General features: G+C 44.7%; 1 protein-coding gene across 17 annotated transcripts in view; it reads left to right on the top strand.

The window, feature by feature from the left end:
• The window catches only part of Shaker (potassium voltage-gated channel protein Shaker), a 246968-nt gene extending 233452 nt beyond the window's left edge, over nt 1-13516 (top strand). For 14 of the 17 annotated variants that reach the window (XM_078186981.1, XM_078186982.1, XM_078186985.1 and 11 more), the window contains 3 exons: nt 8842-9032; nt 11909-12082; nt 12585-13516. In XM_078186981.1, the coding sequence (XP_078043107.1) occupies nt 8842-9032; nt 11909-12075 (358 nt within the window). In that variant the 3' untranslated portion in view covers nt 12076-12082; nt 12585-13516. Of the gene's footprint in view, nt 1-8841; nt 9033-11908; nt 12083-12584 lie in introns of those variants that run through there. The other 3 variants (XR_013494535.1, XM_078186983.1, XM_078186984.1) reach the window with 3 other exon arrangements.
• The last annotated feature ends 10802 nt before the right edge of the window (nt 13517-24318 follow it).

Below are 24318 nucleotides of genomic sequence, written 5' to 3'. Positions count from 1 at the left end.
AGTGCTTGATAGAATATTGAGCACGCTACTTTTTCGATCTTCCCATATATACGATATTATATTACATTATATTCTATTGTATTCAATTCTATTATATTATATTACATTTTACGAGTTTTATATTATATTACATTATATTATATTATTATATACTCTTCGCAGCCTCTTGGAATGTTTCGTTTTCATTTCTTTTTTTCTCTCTCTCCACCATCACTGTTCTGTCAGCCCTCAGTGAAACACGCACACAGACACACTACCCCAACCCTTCTGTTCTTCGCACACGTTTTTCTGTATTGCATCTTTAGAGAGCTGCTCGCAATCCTCCTACTCCCGACACGCTTCGACTCATCGATCGGAACATCGACGCCTCGTTACTTCATTTCTGTGTAATCGTCCGGGAACATGTCCTATCCCCCATATCCGACACAGATGGGCACAGCTTGGAGAAAGATTCTTCCGATGCACGGTTCGAATAAAGCAATACTTTCCACTAAATTTCACTCGCGCCGTCTGAGTAGCGGAAACAAATCTGTCACGCTCGCGAATACGTTTATTTTAGTAATCCGATGAATAAATTAAAATATTCTGGTTCTGCAGTTCCATTAGAACGTGCTTTTAAGAAAGATGCCAAATAATGGCAAATGGCAAATACATTTTATTTGCGTGAATAATTGAACTTTAAACGTTGCAGTGTGTAGACCCTGGTTATTTGTTTATGCATGGTGAAAGTTTCATCGATACCGATTGACGTTGTTACGAGCGATAAACGATTCTTTTAACAAAAAATTGTTCGCATCTTGCACTGCTTCCAACTCATAACTACGTCAATCTATTTCGATAAAATTTTCGTCATAAATATAAATTACTGGTATCATCTAAATTTAATTATTCATTCAAATAAATAAGTTGAAACTAAAATTTCTTTTTTTTTTTTTTTATCATTTTAATAAATTCTAAATTTTACAAAAAATCCTGTAGCGTTTGTTTAGTAATCTAGACCGTCTAACGTATCAAAAAGTTCAAGCCATTTGATTCAATGTTTTACAATTTATTTCGTGTTAAAACGTGTTCGAATATTTTCATGGCCTGTAATTGACAAATTGTTAAGTTGTATAAATATCTAAAGATCTATATCCAGATACGTAAATTATCTATACATAGAAACTTCAAACGAAACGCTAACATTTTGCTGATACCTTCGAACTACGCGCTTCGAGCAAAATAATTTATTTCGGAGTTGAACCGATTGAAAAGAAGATAACAAAATATTGAAAATAGTTTTCCGCCCATTCCCGACTTCCATCCTGGTCGTCTATAAGCGGCTTGATCGCTTTCTTTTTCTTCGTTTCCTCGCTGAATCAGTCCTTCTTCTCGTTCTATCTGCGTCCGTTCCTCTAAGCTTCCGTTGAGACGTTCCTTCGTTGATTTCCCGATTTTCCTATTCGTAGGACGATCGATGCTGTGGCTTTCGTCCGACGAATCACGTTTCTCGCGAGAATCTCAGTCCCGAAGCGCGAGAGCCACTCATGATCATCATTCTTGCACACGTCTCATTCATCTTTCAAATTGTTATTGTTCGTTGATTGCGTTGATCTAATTTATCAACGAAACTTATCATAGTGTTCCACTTCGTGACACACTTTTGAATCTTTTTACAGTTTTTTGATAGAATTATTGCAGTTTTCGTGCTCCAATAGCCATGAAGGCTATCCAAACACTCTATGTAGCAGCCTCTAACTCTTGGATGCCATACTCATCCTCTCAGTGACAGCAGAAACAACTGAAATAGTTTCTAAGAGCGATTCTCTTCATTAACTGAGAATCATTGAATAATTCAGTATCAATATCGCCAGATTCTGCACAATTTGTGTAGTAAAATGAGGCTATATTCCAATAATCTAATTTCTGTTACTACGGTTCCACCGTAGTGCAGAAAAGTCCTTGCCAGGCCTGCAATAAGGTTACAAGAGTACATTGAGAATCGCAGGCCTCGACATTTCGATTTCCATTTCGTTAAATAAATTGCTTTAGTTTCGTGGAATTTTCGAGGTTGCTAGGTCGACAGTCACAGTCGTCGAGGGTCGAACGACATTCGAAGGTGTTCGATCGCGGGAACGGGGGGATGTGTGGTAGCAAATAAGGTCGCGAATTAACCTCTCCTCGGCCCGTTCCCGCCGGGGTGCTAAGAAAAACAATAATTACGAGTCGGGTCACGACGCGGAGGGATGGACGGCTCGGATTAAGTCCGATTTGAGGCAACGTTTGCTTCGGGTCGCAGAGTCACGTGATAGAGAAAGAGAGAAAGTGAGAGAGAGAGAGAGAGAGAGAGAGAGAGAGAAGGTGAGAAACAGAGAGAGGTGTCTCCCTCTCACTCTCATTCTCCCCAGCAAACCGTCCACGTTTCTAGGCGCGAGGCGACACGGGAGAACATTGTAATATCGACGAGGGTAGTTTCGTGGTCCGCGGTAAGCCCTCGAGATTCGAGAGCGTCCGTGGAGAGAGGCTCGAGATCTCGCTGTTACGCCGAGGGGGCTTCTTGAGCAATTGCCTCCCGTAAATCAATAAGTGTCCTCGGGCACTCGGGTTCGTTTCTTGGAAACGCCCCGTATCGAAACGGCCACGGGATCGCGAGCCCACCGATCGCAGATGGACCAAATCCGCTCGGTTTCACTCGATCCTCTCTTGGGACTCGCTATCATCCCCCTCGAAAAATCCATCGATTTTTCCTCAGACGCAGCGGTGCATCCGTGAGTCTTTTTCTACTCCCACGCGAACAAAATTCTCCGTCGCACTCGGTCGTTCTACCTGATCCCGAAGAGCTGAAACTCGCTTCCACAAATGCTGGCCAATCGAAACGTTCTCCCGATGTTTCTCCTCTCTGTGCAGTGACGTCAGTTTAGTTCCAATCCCCCCTCGGATTTCGAGACCGATTCTTTAGCGACTGCTACGACATTCCCTCTATAAAATTATACCAAAACTTCGTCCTGTATTTCTTTCTCGGAAGAAAGGCGTTCAACTTCCCGGTGCCACGAAGCACCAGTACGATGATTTACATATTACTCGATGCAAAAATTATCTTACCCATCCTAACTGTGTATTCCCGTCCGTGGTTCTTCTACTACTACTCCTGGCAAGAAATATACGAACTCTTTTTGACTGTTCCGGGCACGGTGGGATTTAAAATGTCCCACATTATTGATGTACGGTAATGCATGGTGGGGCATTTTTAAACCTACCATGTAATGGTGCAATAGCTGGACTTTTGCTCATAAACCCACATGGCACGGTAGGACTATTTAAGTCTTATTATATAACAACATATTCAGTTGAATTATTACGGATTTATGCTTTTATATGCTTTCAATAAAAAGATGCCAATTTCGTTTAATTAAAAACGCTACAAAATTTCTGTGCCACATGGGAAATCCCGTGCCTCAAAGAGTTGAAACGCGATAGCTTTTTTCAAACTGAACTAAGTGACTCGAATATTTTTCAAATGTCAAGCATACTGGTTTACTGTAAAGTAACTAAAATATATTTTGTTAATATTGCTATTACTTAGACTGACGAATCAACTCCGATTTTCAACTTTTTATCTACACTAAGAACGAAAATTTAAACCATGCGCTTTGTAGATCTCGGTAGCTTATATACATACTGAAAATTTTATTGAAATCGATTCACATTATTATAAGTGAAAATCGTAGTTTTTTACGCATTCGAACCAAAGACAGGTAATTTTTCCAACTTGAATGTGCGACAACCAATTTTAGTGAAATTATTATTATGCATACAAGGTTCAAATAAAAGAGGTAACAAACCACAGTTCTTTTTGTCTTTCCAAGTAATAGCAAACTTTAAGTACAATAAACTAGTCCACTTGGCGTTTAAAAGAAATTCAAGGCGTTTAGTTCAGTTTTTAGAAGCTCACTAAATTTTAAATGATGTTCGAATCCTTTTTGCCAGGGATTGTACCTACAAAATGACAGCAATGATTATACGTATTACTACGACAAATTTTTATTACAATATTTTCGGTCGTAAAATCGTACGAACCCTAAAGTCACCACGGTAGTCGCAACAGATTCTTCTATTCTTGTTTCAAAGAAAAGACAACCACTTTTCTGGTAGAACAAAGCACGTGGCTTACAGATCTTCTATCTTACCGAGCGAAATTCCCGGTAAAAATTGTTTCAGAAACGAGCTGCGGTACTTCCGAAAAGCTATTGGCTCGGGGTGGAAATGAGCTCGATGACTCGCGGCAACGGGCAAATTAGGTTGTCACCGTTGAGATAAACTCCGGCGGACAGAACGTGCCGATCGAGCGAGCATATCGAGCCGGCAAAAATTCCGTTGACGTGTCCGTCGTCGCACCGAATAGAGGACAAGAAAGCTATTGAGGGCGTGAAAGTTGAACGGTACGCCCTGCGCGACAGAAGCGGGAGAGAGAGAGAGAGAGAGAGAGAGAAGAGAGTAACTCTCCTCGCTCTCTCGTCGCTGTCTAGCGCAAGAGGCCCGCTCCAGTTTCCCATTACGATACAGGCTGCACACGCACGCATCCAGCCCAAGCTGACTCCTTTGTCGGAGACCGGCGTCACTCGCTTCCTCTATCGAGAGCCCGTTTCTCGCGTAACCAGCTTTCCCGTTGAACCGTATATACTTTGAAAGCAGTCCTCCATTCCCGACTACCTAACGTCGCATCGCGTCTCGTTACGTCGATTCTCGGTACCCATTGCCGCGATTGATCGCAGTTTCGTATGCCCCCGACGACGCGGCGCGCCGCGACGCGGTTCGACGTCTCCGTGATGCGACGAACGCGGACCCACAGATTTCCGACAAGATCGCGATCGAGATCGCTGAAAACCGCAGTCGTCGATTGCTCCGTGGCTTATTAACTCGATTCTGCCGCCGTGCCTTCAAATTGGTTATATCGGACGAGGTCGATTCGTCCCTTTCCCTCTGACGTTTGTTTCTTAGACTGTCGATCGGCAAGAGAGTAGTTCGTTGCAAGCGGTTTCTTTGAATGAAAAGCCTCGAGCATCTTGAACGCAATCTTTCGGGTGCTTTCACAAGTTCTTCTTGAGCACGGAAATATTCGAGATCTCCGACTTTTGCTTTGAAGGGGCTTCTGATTTCTGAACACAGCGACAGTGGTCCTTTGATAGTCTTATTCAAGGAAGGTATTGAGAAAGGTCTCAGGTAAAGGGTTCACCGGTCAATTTATTCAAGAAGCGAAAGGCTATTGTGGGGAAAGTTTTGTTAAAGGGGGGCATCGTTCTGTTGAAGAGGATTTTCCGTGATTCAGGTTACTTTCGCGAGTCTCGCGAAGACAAGAAATATTGTCAGAGATTGTTGGGGAAGACCTGGTTGTGGTTTAAGGAATTTTCTAATCTCGGTGACCCTTTGATCATTTCATTCGAGAAAAGAAGGATTACTGGAGGAGGTTTAAAAAGAGATCTTCTGATGCTGGAACGCAATTCAGCCGTCCTTTGGCCACTCTTTTTAAGCTAGACACATTGTTGACGTTGCAGTTTAAACACGCTCTTTTAGGTCACATGCACTGAGAGAAGCGTAAGACCATTGCTAGTAAGATATTAATAATATCTTTTCTTTTTCCCGACATTTTCTAGGTCTAGGACGCAATCTTTCGAGTGCTTTCACAATTTTCTTCGAGAAACGAGACACTGTTTCAGAGAAGCATTATTGAAAAGAAGCAGGCTCCAGTTTGAAGGGTTGTTTGATCTCGACACGCAATCTTCGCGATCCTTTTATAGTTTCTTTTCGAGAGAAAGAACATTGTCGAAGGTGTGTTCTTAAACAATCCGTAGATTTGTAGACGGAGGTACACAATCTCCGATTATGAAGTTTCCGCCAGCAGCACCCTTAGAAACTCAATATCGCAGTTCGTCCCGCTTAGTTGATTAGTTCCAGGGGTGCGCGGTCTCGCCCAATGATAATCGAACTTCTCAAAAATATCGGAGTGCAGGCAATTACGGGGAGAAAATCCATCGACCTGTTTTCCCGTTTCCTATTTCTATTTCTGTTTCCTGATAAAAAGTTCCGATAGTTTCAGAATAACATGAACACGCACGAGAGCTTTTTCCAACGCTCGTCTCATTGTCTGTCACGCTGTGAAATATGTACGCAATGGATGCGTAAGTATGCGTCGAACCATCGACGCTTCTTTTCATAAATTATTGCTCGATGCTAAATCCGGCGCTACTGCAACGTGTAGTGCGACATTGTGACTGATCGTAACCTCTGGACAATTAGCTTCGTTAATCCAATCTTCTGGTAAGAAATAGTATCGCTTGCGATTCTATAATCAAGGTGGAAAACTCGTGCAAACATCGGAAAAGGATATTCGATCAGTTTTTCAGCAGACTCAGCGATTCCCTGACTTCCGGTTTCCCTTTCTTCAGCTACTCTACTTGCATGCCTTCCTTCGCGATATCAAACGTTTCTTTCCCATGAAACACCATATCTCCACAAGAAGACTAACTAACTGAAAAAAAAAGACTCGTCCCCCCTTGAACGTCCACCGACTATTTTGCTCCACCACGCTGTCGTCATCACTGCTACCACCATCAGTCATGGATCACGAAGGCCCATAGTACAGTGACACCTGCAGGAATGATATCTCTTTTTTGCAATTATATTCTTAATTACATAGACTCACCGAACCGCTGACACTCGACTCGCAGATCGAGGCTCACGATGTATCTGCGACATGGCGTTGCACTGCTCCACGGATTAGCGAAACGCTTCTCGCCCCGGATTAGCGCTAGCAGAGCCACCGATGCATGATGCCTGCGAGTATCTTGTACCATTCGATTATCCCTCTGCCAACCATAGAAAACAAACAGATCTATATTTCAGACGACCGAGTAATACTTTAATCGAAGTCTCGTTTCAGGTGTCACGAAAACCGTGTATAAACCTCTGTCTCTGTCGATTCGAACGAAAGATGCACTAATGCGTGGAGCACTGTATCCGATACAACACACTGTTGCAACCGGATCACAATACCAAGATATTCGCGTTCGCAGCTTCGCGTCTCTGAATCAGAGACGGAAGACAGAGAGCCGAAATGTCGAACGAACGCGAAACGTCGAGCCGATTCCTCGTTCGCGTCTTTTGATCTCGAGTGGTATCGTTATACGTGGCCGAGTTTAGTCGAATCTAAGCTATGATCGATTACATCAGACCGAGTTTGATGCTATTTTATTGCAATACACCGAGTTTGACCGGAGTTGAACCGTGTTTGATCGCATTTAGATCGCGTTTGACCGCTCTTAGCTGCATCTAGACCACGTTTAGACCGTGTTAAACCGCGTTTTATTGCATTACATCAAATTCGACCCCATTTAATTCTACTAGCTCGAGTTCGACCGACTTTGGCCACAGTTAAACTATGTTTGATCGCGTCGAGACCGTACTACGCCGCGTTTGATTGCATTCAAATCTAATTCGACCGCATTTGGTTACATTTGGAGCGCGTTTGACGGGGTTCGCCCCTGCCGCGGGTTTAACCGGCCGATGAAATTTTGCTACCACCTTGCTCTACCACCGAGACAGAGGACGAACGGCGAATCAGGCTCGATCCGATTCGATCGGAGAAACAGTAGTCTCCACCTTGTATTTTGATTTCCCATTTTCCCAAAAAAAGAATCAGAGAGAGAGAGAGAGAGAGCTGCATGTCGTACCGTTAGAAGGTTCGATTTCGGAACTCAGCAACGGAATGGCACGCGCTTGTTTGGAACGGTGCATCGGCACACGAACAGAGGAGCCTTCTTAGAGAGTCACTTTAGTCCCCTAGTCTAGCCTAGAGAGCCCGCTTCTTATTAGACACGCGAATCGCTACAGGTACACACGGTCCTGGCAACACGTGATCTTCGGGAGACAGAGAATGGTCGGAGGTAAACCAAGAAACTTCATTTTTACTATACACCACCGGTCCGGTCGCAGTCGACTGCTCGGGATAGTCGGAGCTAGACTGCGGAACTGCGGCGCAGTCCTATGTTTCGGTGAACGCATTGCATCTCAAGCACAGGTGTAGAGAATTGACACAATTTTCCAGGGCACGGATGCGGCGAGTGGGTGAACAGAAAAGGTTTCGTAGAATTTAACACTCTTAACCCTTGTGTGAGCAATCGAGTGCAAGAACTACTAGTTTTCACCATCCTATTTAACCAAGATTCTCGAAACGAACACCGTAGAAAATTTCAGATCGAAGCCTCGAACGCGAGCCGACAATTATTTTCGGCCGCGATAGGGTTAACAAGGTTAAAACTCCGCGAATCTTGCGAGGCCCTAAGTTCTGCAGTCTAGCGTGAACCTGTTTACGCCACCAAGAGTAGTGTTCCTGGTGAATTAATGCTTCCATTACAGACCCGGTGTACATAATCGAAAGAGCACGGTCGAAAGCCGAGGGCCATTTCTGTTTTCTAGTTGTGTGATTACGCTTTGATTATTGTCCGATTGTGCGCGCGTGAACGATTGTAGAAAAGCGTTGTGTAGCAGCCCCGAAACCGCTGGATCCAGGGATCCAGAGGAGAAACAACGTGTGATCGTTGCTCGATAGACAACCGATCACAGGCCACCGGCCTTTGTCGGTGAGAGCGAGAGAGCACGCCGGTCTCTGTGTGTATCTGTAGGAGAGCCTCCAGTACCGCATAAGTAGCGCCACACTCGACTCGACACGGCAAACTCACACAAGATAGAAACACCACACCTAGCACCGAGTTTCTCAACGAGGAACGAACGCTATTTTACGACCGCTCTCCAGGTTCCGTTCGGCTGGCCGCGAATCAAAGCGACCGTTTTCCGTTCTGTGTACAGGCCCGTGGGAGTCTGGGGGAAGATCGTCGGCTCTTTGTGCGCGATTGCCGGCGTGCTCACGATCGCCCTGCCCGTTCCTGTCATCGTCTCCAACTTCAATTACTTCTATCATCGTGAGACCGACCAGGAAGAGATGCAGTCGCACAACTTCAATCACGTGACCAGCTGCCCGTATCTCCCTGGCACTCTAGGTACGAGTCTAATCCTCCACGTAGTACTGCTCTTAGTTTAGCCTACAGAGTGTCCCAAAGGTCGCTAGCAATCGGAGAGAAGAACTTCTTAAACTAATTTCAAGTAACTTTTCCCTTTACAAAAATTTTCTCCGAGTTAACGAGTTAACGAGCTGTTAACGAAAAACATTAATCAACGAGCGAACGAAGACTGGTTCCGCTGATTGGCTAGACCGAAACGCGTTAGCTGATATTAGTCGGTGTTTTTCGTTGATAACTCGTAAACAAAGTCACGGATTGCATTTTCGCTAAGAACGAAGTTATTTCAAGTCACCTTAGGAGGAAATCGTTTCCCGATTGCGAGTAACTTTTGGAATGCCCTGTATAGTCTTTAGCCTTTACTCTTTGGTCCCATCGGTCTAGCAGCTCCGAATTCCCGCGGTCACTTTGGAACCGAAGCGGAATTATAGTACACACAGAGCTTCGTTGATCCTTCGATAGCCGTTTTAGCGGCCAACTCGCAAGCTGCACCAAAATAACGGATCTCCGTACTTTTCAGTTAGGTTTGCTAAGAACCAACAACTGGTCTCAGGTTTGACACAAAGTCGGTTTGCTTCGACGATTCGAACCTACCGGATCCATCGTGCGTTGGAGCAGATTCGCTTCGCTTTAACAGTTTGCCGTATATCGACTAGACTGTTTCGATTTTTAATATTAACCTGTTCAGTGTAAACGCTATTCTGTTTTCTTATCATCGGCATTTAGTTATTCTAACTAATGTAGTCACATGATAAATATAAATTTGCTTTTTCTTTCAAGAAGTTATTATCGTAAACGTTCTAGTTATTGTAACCGTGAAGGAGACGTATGGCAACGGGTTAAGCGAACGAACTATGTATGTATATCAATCTGACGTTTTCCTGTGTAAAAATAATAAAATAGAGAAGCACTGTCATTATTGCAACGCTTTTGTTCAGTACGAGGTAACAAAAAGATTAAACGATCTATTTAATTCTAATTCGAAAGTACTACTCAGAAAATAAAAACTCAATAATAAGTAAAAGTAGTAGCTTTACATTAGGCGTTATTAGATATGTATATATAACATAGTTAGAGAACAAACATAATTTCGTTAAATAAAGATTTCTAATTTTTGAGGTAATGATAACGGCTAGTTAGTATGTGCTCCATACATGGTAGTTCAGCCATATAATTGAGTTAGAAAACTGTATAGAAAGATAGGTATGGTCAACTTGGCGCAGCCTGTAGAAAGAACTAAGTTAATTTCTGTTCGACAATAGAATCCATTTAATCGAAGAACCGAAAGGGATAGATCGAATCGAAGAACCAAAAATGGATGGATTAAAAGATCGCCGGAGAGTTGCAGTCAGTGTAAATGTCGCTTTGTTAACTAATTGACAGCAGCGGTCGGCTGGTCCCGGCTCGGTCGAAGAAGCTACGAAGGTGTGAAAAATCGAAGAAAGCCGGCCGCGCTCGCGCCTAAGCGGATTAGAGTCAGGGTAAACTATTGTGACAGCAGGGGCGTAGACACGCGATATCGGTACATACTCTCGCCGGGATTTGTCGGCAGAGCCGACAACTTGAAAACGCAGTAACCTCCACCCCCCCTGGCCGAGTGCTTACGGCGAACGTCGAGGACTACTGTCATTGCAACGAGCGCAATCCTCTCCAGCTCGCAGTTGTTATCGAGCAAAGCCAGCCGGGTACGGCACGCGGCACTTCGCCTAAACGCCGACAGACGATCCCCGATGCTTCCCGAATGCTTCCGCATCAACGTTTGTTATCAAAGGCTCGGCTTTTATTTTTCGTTTTCGTTCTCGCTCGAGCACGCGCTCCATGTTTCCTCGGATGCGGACGGGGAGCCATTGTTGGCGGCTCGTGCAGCGACGTTCGAATTCTCTGCTGCCGCAGTCCCGGTTCTTCGCCAACCTAACGGGCAAGAGTGGGTGATTCTGCGATGAAAAGTAAATCGGGGAAAAGAAAAGTTTGTCAACGGCGGTCTTATTCTCAAGAAATTCGAATTCAGACATTTCTGAGAGGCATGACAGACCGTGCGACAGATTGATTGATTGAAACTTTATTGGCAGTGGATGTAACCCAACTGTTCTGCCTTCCATACAGATACATAATTTTTTTTTTTTTTTTTTTAACACAATATTTTACATGTTTTAGTGAGTCTTCTTACTTTACATTCGTTGTCTTATTAACTACTCTTACTACTAAAATAACATTTTTCTTAAATCTATACTAAAATATAAAATATAATATACCGTGCGATAGATCGTGCGGTTTTAATTTCGATCTCCATTTTCCACATAATAATTGCTTCACAGTCATGTCATGTACGCCATTCTGTTTTCTCTTATTCTGCGATTATTTATTTATTCGTTCCATGTGACTAACAAATGGTTAAATTTTAAAACCTATAGAGTGTCGAGGTAACAAAAATGAACGTCTCAGATATGTATTACTGAACGATTAAATCGTAAATGTTCATTCTCGATACTTCAAAGAACTAATCGCTTTATTACGAATGAAATCACACAGAAGAGTCCGTAAATCTATGTTGGATTTAGGATTAAATTGGCTTTGAATATAAAGAATTAGAGAAAAAGAAGTACAGAAAGAAGTCAAATTATTTAGAGTGCTTCAAGAAGACAAAGGATGAGTAAATCGTTAACCTGAATCAATTTAAGATGGATTGCACATTCAGAACTAATTCCTGTCGATGTACGATCCTCCAAATTGTTATTTTTTATCGATACCGAGCCGTTAGAAGGATCAACAGTTCAAACGTTTTCCCTCGTTTCCGTGAAGAAAGTCGGCGATCGAATTAATCCGCAAAACGTATCGAACTGATTCCCTTTGTTTCGCAGGTCAACACCTGAAGAAGAGCTCGACGTCGGAGTCGGAGTCGGACATCAAGGATTTCGGAGATAGCATACTGATCACTCATCCCGAGATTACGAAGAAGCCCAACTACAACCCTCGCCATAATAACAATATTAATCCAGTCTGTATGAGCATCGAGACTGACGTCTGACTACTAGGTATTTATACATCATTTTCGATCTTTAAGGTCCCAGTTTACGCGTATCGCTGAACCCTTTGACGGCCGACTACGCCCTTAGGCGACCAACCTGGGTCGACGCTCCGCGCTGTCGATGCCTATGGGCGATCGTCGCTAACCGTGCCAACTATGCACGCTTTTGTGTCAAGCGGAACTGGCTCTTTGCGTCGTGGCGGTCAAAGGGTTAAAAAAAAACCATGGCTTTTAGCGCGTTTCCTACGGATTCTGCTATTGTATTATAAGTCGTCCACTTCCGCGTATTTTCTTCGTCTGCCTTCCTTTCTCCCTCTTCATTCAGTACTCCCATTATAGCCATGAATTTTAGCGCGTATCCTACGAAATCTTCCATTGCGTTACAAGTTACACTCTCTCGTGCATCACCTTCCGCTGTTTCCTCTTCAAGCAACAAATGACTGGCAGTGTTATTTCAGATTTTACGGCCAAGCAGGCAAGATAGTACATGTTTGTTGGTGTGATTGCAGTGAAGGAGACGGTGGCAGCGTGGTGGCCAGTGCTGGGACGGTTGTCGAAGAACAGCTATAGCTCCCTACGGTGCCTGACGTAGGCCTCCTTCACACGTCGTCGTAGTCGCGCTAGCTGCGAGCGCTAGCGACAGCGCGTGTACGCGTGCGCGCTGGCTGTTGTTTGAAAATTGTGATCGTGGGCGGCTGCGCGAGCGCGAGCGCGGCCACGCGCACTCTGTCCATAGTCTGTCAATACGAGGGGTGCTTCCAATCCATTATCAGACGGCAACGAGAAACAAAGCAAGGGAGAAGGCGATCGAACGAGGGAGAACCAAGCGACCAAGAACAAGAGAACGGAAGCGAACGAATGCGAACTAATGCGAACGAAAACGAACGAAAGAGGGGAGGAAAGTAGTCGGGTGCCACTAAGCGATTTCTTCCATAGAAGGGAGAAAAGAAGTCGTCGTCAGGAAACGAGGGGGAACGAAGGGAAACGAAGAAACGGTAGAGACGTCAGGAGATGGGTATGACGGCGAATGGCTGATAAGTCGCTTCCGGGAGCTCGGTACAGAAGCATGAGGCAAGAAGAGGGAAGAAGACGAAGACAGCCGCATCGGAGAGGTGTTTACGGTACATACGCACCCCACGTAGGGACCTACGTGCTAATAACGGGGGGCAGGGACGGGAGACAGTTTTCCCGCTTTTGCAACCCCCACACCACCGACTCCAGTGTTCACTACAAATGCTAACAAATAAATAAAGAAAGAAAAAAAGTAACAAATAAACGATTATAAAAAAAAAAAAACGAATACGAAAGGAGGGGAGAGATAGAGGTGTGTTGAATCGCAGCGGCTTCGCGAGCAATCGAGAGATTACGGCGAGAGAAAAGAGTTATAAGAATAATAATAATAATAATAACGAACGTACGTCGTCGAATCCCCCACCACAAACACACAGACACACGTACACGTAGCTAACACACGAATGTACACGGACACGCAAACACGGAAAGAAATATATGTATATATAGACATATTATTATATATATATGTGTATATATATATAATACATATGTATGTATGTATGCACGCCCCCGAAGAAAGCTCCGAAAGAATAACATAAGTGTGATTCGCGTAAGCCGGGGGGGAGGGGCAACACGTGGTCGACGAAAAAAAGCAAAATAACAGGGGTAGCCCGGTCGGCGACGAAAACCAGGGGAAAATCGTACCAGCTAATTATTATCGATGTAATTAAAACCGAATACACGTAGGCGGACGGTGTATTCGCCGACAGGAGATATTAAACGAGGAGAGAGAAGACGTTCGTTCGGATGATTGTATCGACAGCGTTTCGCGCGTGACACGGAGACGAAGCCGCCACGATCGAGCTGCTGAAAAAGAAATAGGTGCGAATGTGAGAAAGGGAGAAAGAAAGAGAAAGAGCAAGAGAGAAAGGGAGGTAGTGGAAGAGAGAGAGAGATAGAGAGAGAGAGAGCGAGAGAGAGAGAGAGAGCGAGAGAAAGAAAAAGAGGGAGACGGTGCTCGCGGTGAAAAGAGGACGGACACGTCATTGCACGCGGAAACGAGCGCGCCTCGCAGAGACTGTTCTCTCTTCAGCTTCGAAAACTGTCAGTCGTCGACTCGAACGCGATTACTCGTTTCTCGGCACCGCAAAGCCTTCACGTGCAAACGCATGCGGACGCATACGTGCGCGACACACTCGTACGAACGGCAAGCGATCTCGCGAGGAACAACGATCCACGTCGTCGATCCTCGATCGTGCACTCGGATGACGAGTCACCGCAGCGGTTCGACGCGTATAAATGTGTTTCAGCGTGTCGCCTGAAGTTGTCCGCCCGTTGTGCACGATCGAGGCCGGATCCATCGATCTCCTTGCTCCGGGGAGTCGCACTCTGAGATCCGCCGATAAGAGATCGGCTGCGAGCGGCGCGAGGTACGTCCGCGGTAGCGGTCGAAGAGTCGAAGCGAGGGTGGAGGGTCGCGATCGATGGTCAAAGTGGTCGGGAAGATGTCTGCCGATGGCGCGTGTTCGTACAACCGTGTTCATAAAAAACCAAAGCTGCTTCCGGTCCTTGTTGCACGCGCGCGCGCGAAACGCAGTTGCCGATCCGGATCAGTTAACCGGGACAGCAGAGGGAGTCGAGTAGTAGCGAGAGCAGTATCATGCAGAGGCAATTCGTAATTAGCTAATTCGCGAAGAATAGGCCTGACGAGGTTCTGTTCGGTTCTTGTGTTCAAGGGGGCGAGGGATTTTGTCGTCGATCGTTGCGATCCGCGCGTCGAATCGCTGGGTTAATTAATTAACACCAAAGCAGGGTGCTCGCACGTTTCTCTCTCTTCCTCTCGCGAGACACGCTTCTTTAATTTTCTGCGCGTGAACGTCGCCGACTTTCGAGTCGTTCGCGTGGAACCCTCGAACTGCGAAGCAGAAGGGTTCGAACTTCCCACGCAAAAGTACCCGCGTGTTAAACGTGTTAATTCTTCTTCCCGTCGAAGAAATCGCGGAAGATCGAGAGAGAAACCGGAATGCAGGGGGAGAGGGACAGAGAGAGAAACGGCCGCGACACCTGGCCGAGCGAAATTAGGGTGCCAATGGCAGCTAAGCGTCACGAGTTCGTGGGGAAAGGGATTGGCAGGTGACCGTAATCAGGAACGTGATTCTTTCCCTTTCTCTACGCAGTCGTCTCGACGATCCGCCTCTTTTGCCCGGTCGGAGACAAACGCATCACTAAAATCGCCAAGACTGCCATTTCACCGTTCTCAGTAAATGCAAAACTCACACCGCAGGAACTACACGAGAGTGGAAATGGGTAATCAGAGACGAGTATCGGGTCGAATAGATCGCGTTTACGATGCGACGGACCGACGCGTCCGCGATCGAACGGATATTCTCCGTCAGTCCTGCGATCCGATCTTCCGCTCCGAGCGGCCGCGACGATCGGCTTTCTGAGATCCGCCATTTTCGTCGTCGACTCGAACAAATTCTCGACGAATTCAAACGACGAAAATTTTTTCTCGCGCAGTAAACCGATCGAACAGGGAAACGGATTTTCCTATCGGCCTCGACGCGCGGAAGAATTCCGATCGTCGCGGACCGTCGGCAAATACATGTAGAAGAGGGAACAGATTTTCTCCCTCCACCGGAAACGCAGGGCCGCGTTTTGTACACACCGGTCCGCCGCCGGTCGATCATGCTCGTTCGACGCGGACGCGCGACCACCGAGACGTTTCTCTCCATTTCCTTTTCTTTCTGTTTTCTTTTTCTTCTATTTGTTATCAGTCCTTCCCCTCCGGTTTATTTTCGCGAAATCGAAACGCGCAACCCGCACATGCACCCCCTGCCGGAAAACCGACTACGATGAAGGAGGGAGTCTGTGACGTGTTTCGTGTGTGCAAGGCGAACGAACGATTCTTTCGCGAACGACGCGACAAATGTATAGTTAATACTGTTATTGTAAAGATAACGCGCGATCTAGCGGAACACACATAACAAGAAAATAAAGAAAACGAAACGACGATGAGAGCGAACGAGACGAGGAAGCTAACGAAAAAAAAAGCGATTCCATTATTCAATTTATTAGGTCTTAGACGCGAGTTTTACTGAGGGATATCTCATCTACCTTTTATTAGACGAAATGAACAAGGGCTGCAAGCGAAACTTCGATATTGTGCCGAGTCAGAGAGGAAGGGTGAATGGACGTGTGAATGGGGAAAGAGAAAGTAGAGAGAGTGAGAGAAAGTGAAGAAAAGAGAGTGATTGCGCGTGCGATGCGTTTTTAAAAAGGGAGAATGTCTAGGACGAATGGTACGAATGAAAGGAGGACACATGTTAAAAAGTGCGTGGAAGATAGCGCAAGTGTATGGCGTGAGGAGAGCGAGAGACAGCTAACACAAACAATAATTCTACAAAAATTTATGTTCGCGCCCCTTTGTTACGAGTATTTGAACTTTTCGCCTCGCTACTTTAGTTAGTGAAAGAAAAAATAATAAAAAGCGAAGACGTTTTCAACAAAGCGCATCAAACTACCAGCCTAGAGAAAACCAAAAATTACTACAGAAGGAAAACCATTTCGCAAAGGAGAAATTTATTACTGTTAAAAGAGTTAGCGATTACTGTTAAATGATCTATTAATCTAAAAAACCTACTGTTACTCCTACTACAACTAACTATTACTAACTACTACTACTACTACTGCTACTACTACTACTACTACTATTACTACTACTACTACTACTACCACTACTACTACTACTACTACTACCACTACTACTACTACTACAACAACTACTACTACTGCTACTACTATTACTACTACTACTACTACAGTTACTACTACTACTACTACTACTACTACCGCTATTACTACTATTGTAAATTGATGCCTCTACCGGACAGTAGTGCGTGATCATTACTTTCGTTATCATTATCTACATCTACTATGACTATTGCAGCTGCTGATACTACTACTACCACTACTATCGCTACGACTACCACTGCTAGAACTACTATCGCTATCACTACTACTATAACTACTACCTACTAGTACTACTACTACTACTACTACTACTACTACTATTACTACTACTATTACTACTACTACTACTATTACTACTGCTACTACTACTACTACTACTACTACTACTACTACTACTACTACTACTACTACCACTACTACTACTATTACTACTATTACTACTACTACTACTACTACTACTACTACTACTACTATTACTACTACTACTACAACTACAACTACAACTACAACTACTACTGCTACTGCTACTGCTACTACTACAACTACCACTACCACTACTACTACTACAACTACTACTACTGCTACTACTACTACTACTACTACTGTTACTACCACTATTACTAACTAATGTTACTAATACCGAAGTATTAAATACAAACCTACAAACAAAACTACTGTTACTGACAGGGCTATAGCGATGATGGAACGGAGGGAAAAAGGAAAACTTATAACGAGAGATACGCCGTACGGTGAACGTATTTAGATAAAAATTAAAATCGAGGCCGGAGACGAAGAAAAAAACTCTACTCTGTTAGACGGTCGTAGCTGTTAGAGGTATTAAAGGGAAAAAGTAAAAATCTAGAGCCATAGATAGGTAGCTAGGTAGCGAAGTACGGTATTGCTACATGGAATTATCGAGTAATAAGTCGAGACGAAATTTCGATTTGTTTTTAGATCGATTCGGAGGAGTGTGGTGGTTTTGTATATTTAGAAACGGCGTACGAACGTCCACTTTCCCGACGTAGGAATTAAACTTATTCGATACACTTACACACACACGTACACAACCAGACATGCGAATGGACATACGCAAACACAGCCATACCCACACCCACGTGAACACAGATTCATAGCAAACGGAAACGCGCGTGCGTCGTGACCATTGCGTTTTTATTCCGTTCGGTTTCCATCGGCAGACTTTCGTCGGCCAGCAGCGAGCCAAGGCAGGAAGCGAGAGGTCCTTCGGCTCGGTCAGGCCCTCGTCGTCGGAGATCGGCCAACCTAGACCAACGACACATCATCTCCGGCAATCGCCTTTCATCGAGAACGAGACACCGTTCCTCCATCCTTGTTCTCCCCGGCTGGACGACAACCGCGGACACAGCTCCGTTCGAACGGATTGTAAATACGCGCACTCGGGTCGATCTCCGGCGACCAGCCGGCCCAAACTATCATTCTGCGTTCCGTCAAGCCGCGCGAAACGGCGTCAAACCGATCGAAGCCGACCGCGTGTAAAGCAACGCCCGAACAATTGTCGCAGGCCTGAGGTCTCACGTCACGATCGATCCACTGTTCTACCCGTCTCGTGATTTTCCGTTTCGAGGCCGAACAAATCGACAGGTGGACCCGTCAGTAGCGACAGTTCTCCGGGAATCGCGCATTTGCCCCTCCGTGTCGTCGCGCAGCTCGCGGGACGCCTCGATCGCCTCCCTTTCAGGCGACAAGCGACGCGACGGAGGGCGAGCTCGACAATTTCCGCGTGCACAACGAGTGGCGACAGGTGCGGTGATCGCGCCCACCTTTCCGAACCGTGCGAGAACGAGACGTTCCCTTTTTTCTACGAGTCGATCCTACGCGCGTCGCGTCACGCCAGAAGAGGAATAGAGAAGACAGAAAGACGTGAGATGGGCTAAACGTGGAGCAAAACGAAACACGAGAAATCGAGAACCGTGAACGTTTCTTCGCATTTAGATCCTGCGTGCTCGCAGCAGAAAGACGTCGGACGTCGAACGTTCGGGCGAAGCTCCTGTGCGACTCGAGATCGAACGCCGTCGATCGTTGCTCGTCGATCGCCGATCGCAGATTACGGGAAATGGGAGGAAATGCTATGGGGAGAACGCAGTGTGAACGTGTGCGAGAGAGAGAGAGAGAGACTGAGAGTCTTGGATGGTGAGGAAGGAGAGAGGGACAAAAGAGTGTTGGTGGACGAGCGAATGGAACGATCGAAGCGAACGAGTCGAGCATGCATTCCAAAGTAAACTAGCCGCAAACAAAAACGTTAATTAAAAAGTAAACTAGAGAACGAGTAAAAACACGAAGCTAGTCCGCTAAAGAAGCTAGAGTACTTATGTATATTCCGCTGTCGCCAGTAGAGAACGAACGATCCGTTGTCGCAATTCGAGCGCAGACTTCAGAAAGGCGAACGAACGCGAACCGTCGTGTTTCCGGTACGAGATTCACGACGTCCGACCATGCTCACGGTTAGGTTTGTCACGTGGAACACGCTCGATTCTATTTGTCTGCTGAAACACCTGGACGCGGTCCAAAATTGCCAAAAGCGATCGGACGCGATTTGTCCAGACGCAGACGGACCTCGATGGTCGCAGGAAGAGCTGCGAGCTTGCATTCTACGAATCATCGTGACGCGAAATAGACGATGAAAGTCGACTCGTCGGCTCGAAACTACAACTATCGATGTTGTACCGCAGTCCATACAGTTGTGCTTGACGGCAGTCTTTGTACAAGGAACAATCGAGTCCAGTCAGTTTTGACCTAGCTGTTAAGATCTTGATTCTCGGCTTGGTAGACGTTCGAATAAGCACCTAAGAAATCTCGAATAATTAAACTCGATCGAGGCAAGTGAGCTTCGAGGGTGTTTCGCGTGATTGACTCGAGGGATTGTGGTTCGGCCGACAAATCTCGCGATAGCGCAGAGTAGCTTGAGTCGACGGAGTTGTGTTTAGCGTGGCACCCTCGTCATCCCCCGCTGTCGTTTCAACGTGATTATGGTCAATCGTCGTTATTACTTTCTCTTGTTCACGAGAAACAACTGGCTCCCAAAACCTTCTAGTTGCAGGAACAGTGTCCGTGAATTCTGATTACGGATTCGGAAGCCTCGTCTAATCAAAAAGTGATCTTGGATCCAATTATTGTTTAAAATAGTTACGGCTGTGAGTTGCTGCGAGAAGGCTTTTCCAAAGAGGCAATTAAATCGATAACACACTTGCAGATGCGACAACGATACGAACAGCTTTGAATGATCGATGGTGGGAGAAACGTGACGCTGGAAAGCAGCAGGGGATGATCGAGCAACCGCCGTTCGGAAACGCATGCGGCGCGTATTCTAATTAGAGGGGTGGGGGAAGGGGGAAACGGTGAATGAACAAAATGAAGAGAGAAATAAATAGAAGCGAGTGCGACTGCTCGTAGATCGAGCGGATCACGCTTTCAAGTGATATATTTAGATATAAATATAAATCTATAAATCTATAAATAAATCTATCTATATATATATATATGCGCGCGGTCGACGCTGAACGAGCAACCCACTGAATGAAACTGATCATAAATAATTGAAACGTTAACGTTTGTTATCATTGAGGATTTTCACTGATTTCCGGCGGATCGAACGTTTTAGGCGTATTCTTCTAATTAACAGCCACGAGCTTCACGTCCGGCGCGTTTAACGCACACGCGCGCGCGTAAATCGAATTCGAGCGCTGGAAACGAGGCGAGAACAAATTTAATCGAGAAGCGTATATGCGCGTGCATATATGGAAATGTGTATGTAGTGTGTACAGATTGAAGCCGTGGGTCGAAGGGAACGCGCCAGCCGTGATCGGACGAGGGGGGACGCGACACGTCGCTCGCAATTGCAAATAGACGACAAGTGGGATCGGTAATTACGAGAGTAGAAAGTACTATCGATTACAAGAGTACACTTGCGTACACTCACACGAAGCAATAGTGACCGTCACAGACATGACACGAACACACGCGTACACGTACCAAGAGCAAACAGACAAAATGACAAGCAAGAGAGACACGTACATAGGAACGATTTTTCGATTAAGCTATTTAGTAGACTAACGGCAAAGTTCACGAGAAATCTGCATAGAGCAAAAAAAGGAATAAAACGAGAAAATAGTCAAAGCGAAACCAGGCAGGTGAACAATTTCACGAGGAAAGACGAAGAGTTACATAGGGACACAGTCGGCGCGGCGCGACAGGCCGCCTCTGCCACTCAAGTTGGTCGGAATCCGTATAATTAATTAATTAACTAATTGATTAATCGGGATTAATTAATTAATCGAGAAACTCATTTATATAGTGTTGAGCACTGTTTTAAGTGCTTTTCATTTTTTGGCTGTGTGAAGCTTCAACTAAAGTAATTTAAAGAACGACACACAAAAAAAAATAAAGAGATTAAACAATTAATGATGTAATTTATCGTATTGGCTTTTGGAATAATCACTCTCGACAATTTTTCTGACGCAAGAGAAAGAGATACAACTAAATAATAACATTAATAATAATATTAATTGAGAAATAATAATAATAATAATTAATAATTAATAATAATAATAATAATAATTCCGTAAGCAACTATCGTAAATCACTAGACGAAAGCCGAATAAAAATATACCTATGTGCGCAGTGAGAGGGATTCAGCAAAAATGAAACCACGATTAATAATAATGATAAATAATGGAAAATAATAATAATAATAACGTTAGTAATAATATATAATAATAATAATAACGATAGTAATAACTAACGCGTAATTAATTAATGAGTAATAATACCAATACTAATAATAATACTAATAATAGTAATAATAATTATAATAATAATAATAATCGATAAGTAATGAACGCCACGTCTCCCTCGGTACGTTATACATATTATGATTCCGCATCTCCGTTTGTACGCATTTTAAACAAAAGAAAGAAAAACGCATTACTACAGGATTATATTTAAAGAGAATAATGGGGAAAGAAAAAAAAAGAACGAGGAGGAAAAGGAACGTACGATGTATAAATACAGAAATAAATAAATAAATAGAAAAAAAGAGATGAATTATTACTATACTCATAACGGTACTAGTTCAGATAAACATCCTGCCGAGTTGCCCCGGGTTACGCTAAGAGCCACCTGGCCCGCATTCAAACAAAAACAAAAAGAATAATAATGAAAAAAAAAAATATATTACGTTTATAAGCACTAAGAGAAGCTAAGCCGATCGCCTTACAGAGTGGGACACGATAATAAGCAACAAAAAATACAAAAAAGTATGAAAAATGCGTCGAGTTTACCGCGTAAAATATTATGTACAGCGAGGACACACACGCGCAGACACGCATACACAAAACAGGCATACACATGTACACATACACGGAGACACAGAACACTCTTGTATTTAACACTTTATCTACCGCCGGCTGACTTGAAACAGTTCCTTGAAAATCAAAGATATAGCCACGGCAATTTCATTTGCAAAGCATCGAATCAATATATAAATTCTCTCGAGACTGTCGCGCGAAAACGAAATTACACGAATGGTATTGAAAAGCAGCAGGCTGATCGAAACGTCTAAACCTAAACGTACATCCTTCCGGTAGCTAAAGTGTTAATTTCCGCAGACCACAGGAGACACACGCAGGAACGGACGACACAAAACGTATTACACGAGCGTAGAAGGGTGGATGGAAAGACATAGAGTGATAAACAAAAATATAAACAAGAGACAAACGAGAAATAACGCGTAATAATCTCTATTTTTCGCCCGTGCAAAGCGATTCTATTAAACGTAAACGTATTGTTAAACGAAACAGAGAAAGAATGGACGGCTAATTTTTCTAACGTCGAGCAAAAACCGCGACGCGTACCTTACAGTCAAACGTTTGCACACGCACACGACGAAAACATATACACAGGTGCAACCGATATTTAAACAGCGATACCCGGAACGCGAGAGTACAGAACACACAGACACACCGAAAGCTGCGAGAGAATTTAAACCGTGTCTTTTTTTTCTTTTCTCGTCCCGTGGGGACTAAACGCGAGAGTTTTGTAAGCACACTATTTCTATATTCAAAGCGTTTTTTGTAAAAGTGTCGCGCTGCGACCGCGGATGGATCAAAATGCACACAGTGACACAGAATTACCGACACACGTGATCGCGATCGGATCCGGTGATCCTCGCGCGAGAGGATCTCGCCGCCCGCGCGACCGAGAACAAGCATCATAGCTTCGCCAAAGAAATTAAAAAAACGAAAAGAAGAAAACGACAAAAAAAGAACACTGAGAAGAAGAAGAAGAAGAAGAAAAAGAAGAAGAAGAAGAAGAGGAAGAAGAATAGGCAGAAGAAGAAAAAGAAGAAGAAGATAGAAAGAAAAGTGAAATTTCGTCGCTTCCGCGCCGATTTGCTCGTAACGAGCTGTCGTTCGACTGCCACTTTTTACGATTTAACGGAAGATTAAGAGAGGAAGAGAAAGAGGAGATAAATCGCGCGACGACCATCGAACCGATCGATTGATATACTTCTTCGTACCGTTCGAGGACTAAAATTTCTCCTCCTGGCTCCGCGAGGCCGCCAGGGGCGATCGAAATCATCGCAGCGAATTCGATGAAAATTAAAGCGTAATCGGTGAAATCGATGACACGTGGCAGGTGCGAGACCGGATACTCGGTTCGAAGGTCGTCACGTGAACTTCGTTCAGGCGAGTGTTCGAAAGCCGACGACTGAGTACGCTTGTTCGCGCGAGATCGCCGGCCGATCGCGAGTCGAAGCTTGAAATTTTTCCTTTAGCTGCTTCTGAAGAGGAGGGACGAACAGAGGACGTTGTAATTAATGAGGATCACGGGGAAGGGGTGAGGCAGGCACGCGATTACGCGAGGACGACCGGGAGACTTTAACGTGGGAACAGGAGAGTCACGGGGATCGATGATCTAGGAAATATGGCGGCCCTCCCGTCGTTCGGAACGAGGACATTCAACGAAATCTCCCGGGGGAATGTACAGTAGACGGTGGAGTAGCCTCTGATTAAACCGGACCTCAATTATCCAACGTAATCCATTAAAATTTGTAAATAGAGGCACGCGGTAACGAAAGGCAAAGCGAAACCAACCGAAGTCTTCGGATTCTCTTTGATTCGTTCGTGTTCTCAATCCTGAGACGCTGTTGCGATTATCGAAGGCATTTCGACTCAGTAAAGTTCGAATTCGATCAAAGACAGTTTCGTAAAATGCAAAGACATTGTTAATGGCATAACTGTTCTCGCGTTTTTCAATATTGCTTCAATTGTACAGTTTAATCGAGAGACCACGGCAGGGTTGGAATAGTAACAACCCGTTGACCGTATTCTAAACGATAGTAGAAAGCCACTCGCGGCGAAAGGATTCCATTGAAATCGACGCAAATGCAGAATCAACTAGTCCGCGTAGCTGAACAATATAAGGAAGAATCTTTCGCGC

The sequence above is a fragment of the Augochlora pura genome, chromosome 7, assembly GCF_028453695.1.
Source record: "Augochlora pura isolate Apur16 chromosome 7, APUR_v2.2.1, whole genome shotgun sequence".
Taxonomy (NCBI): Eukaryota; Metazoa; Arthropoda; class Insecta; order Hymenoptera; family Halictidae; genus Augochlora; species Augochlora pura.
This window is presented reverse-complemented; position numbering and strand designations above follow the sequence as displayed.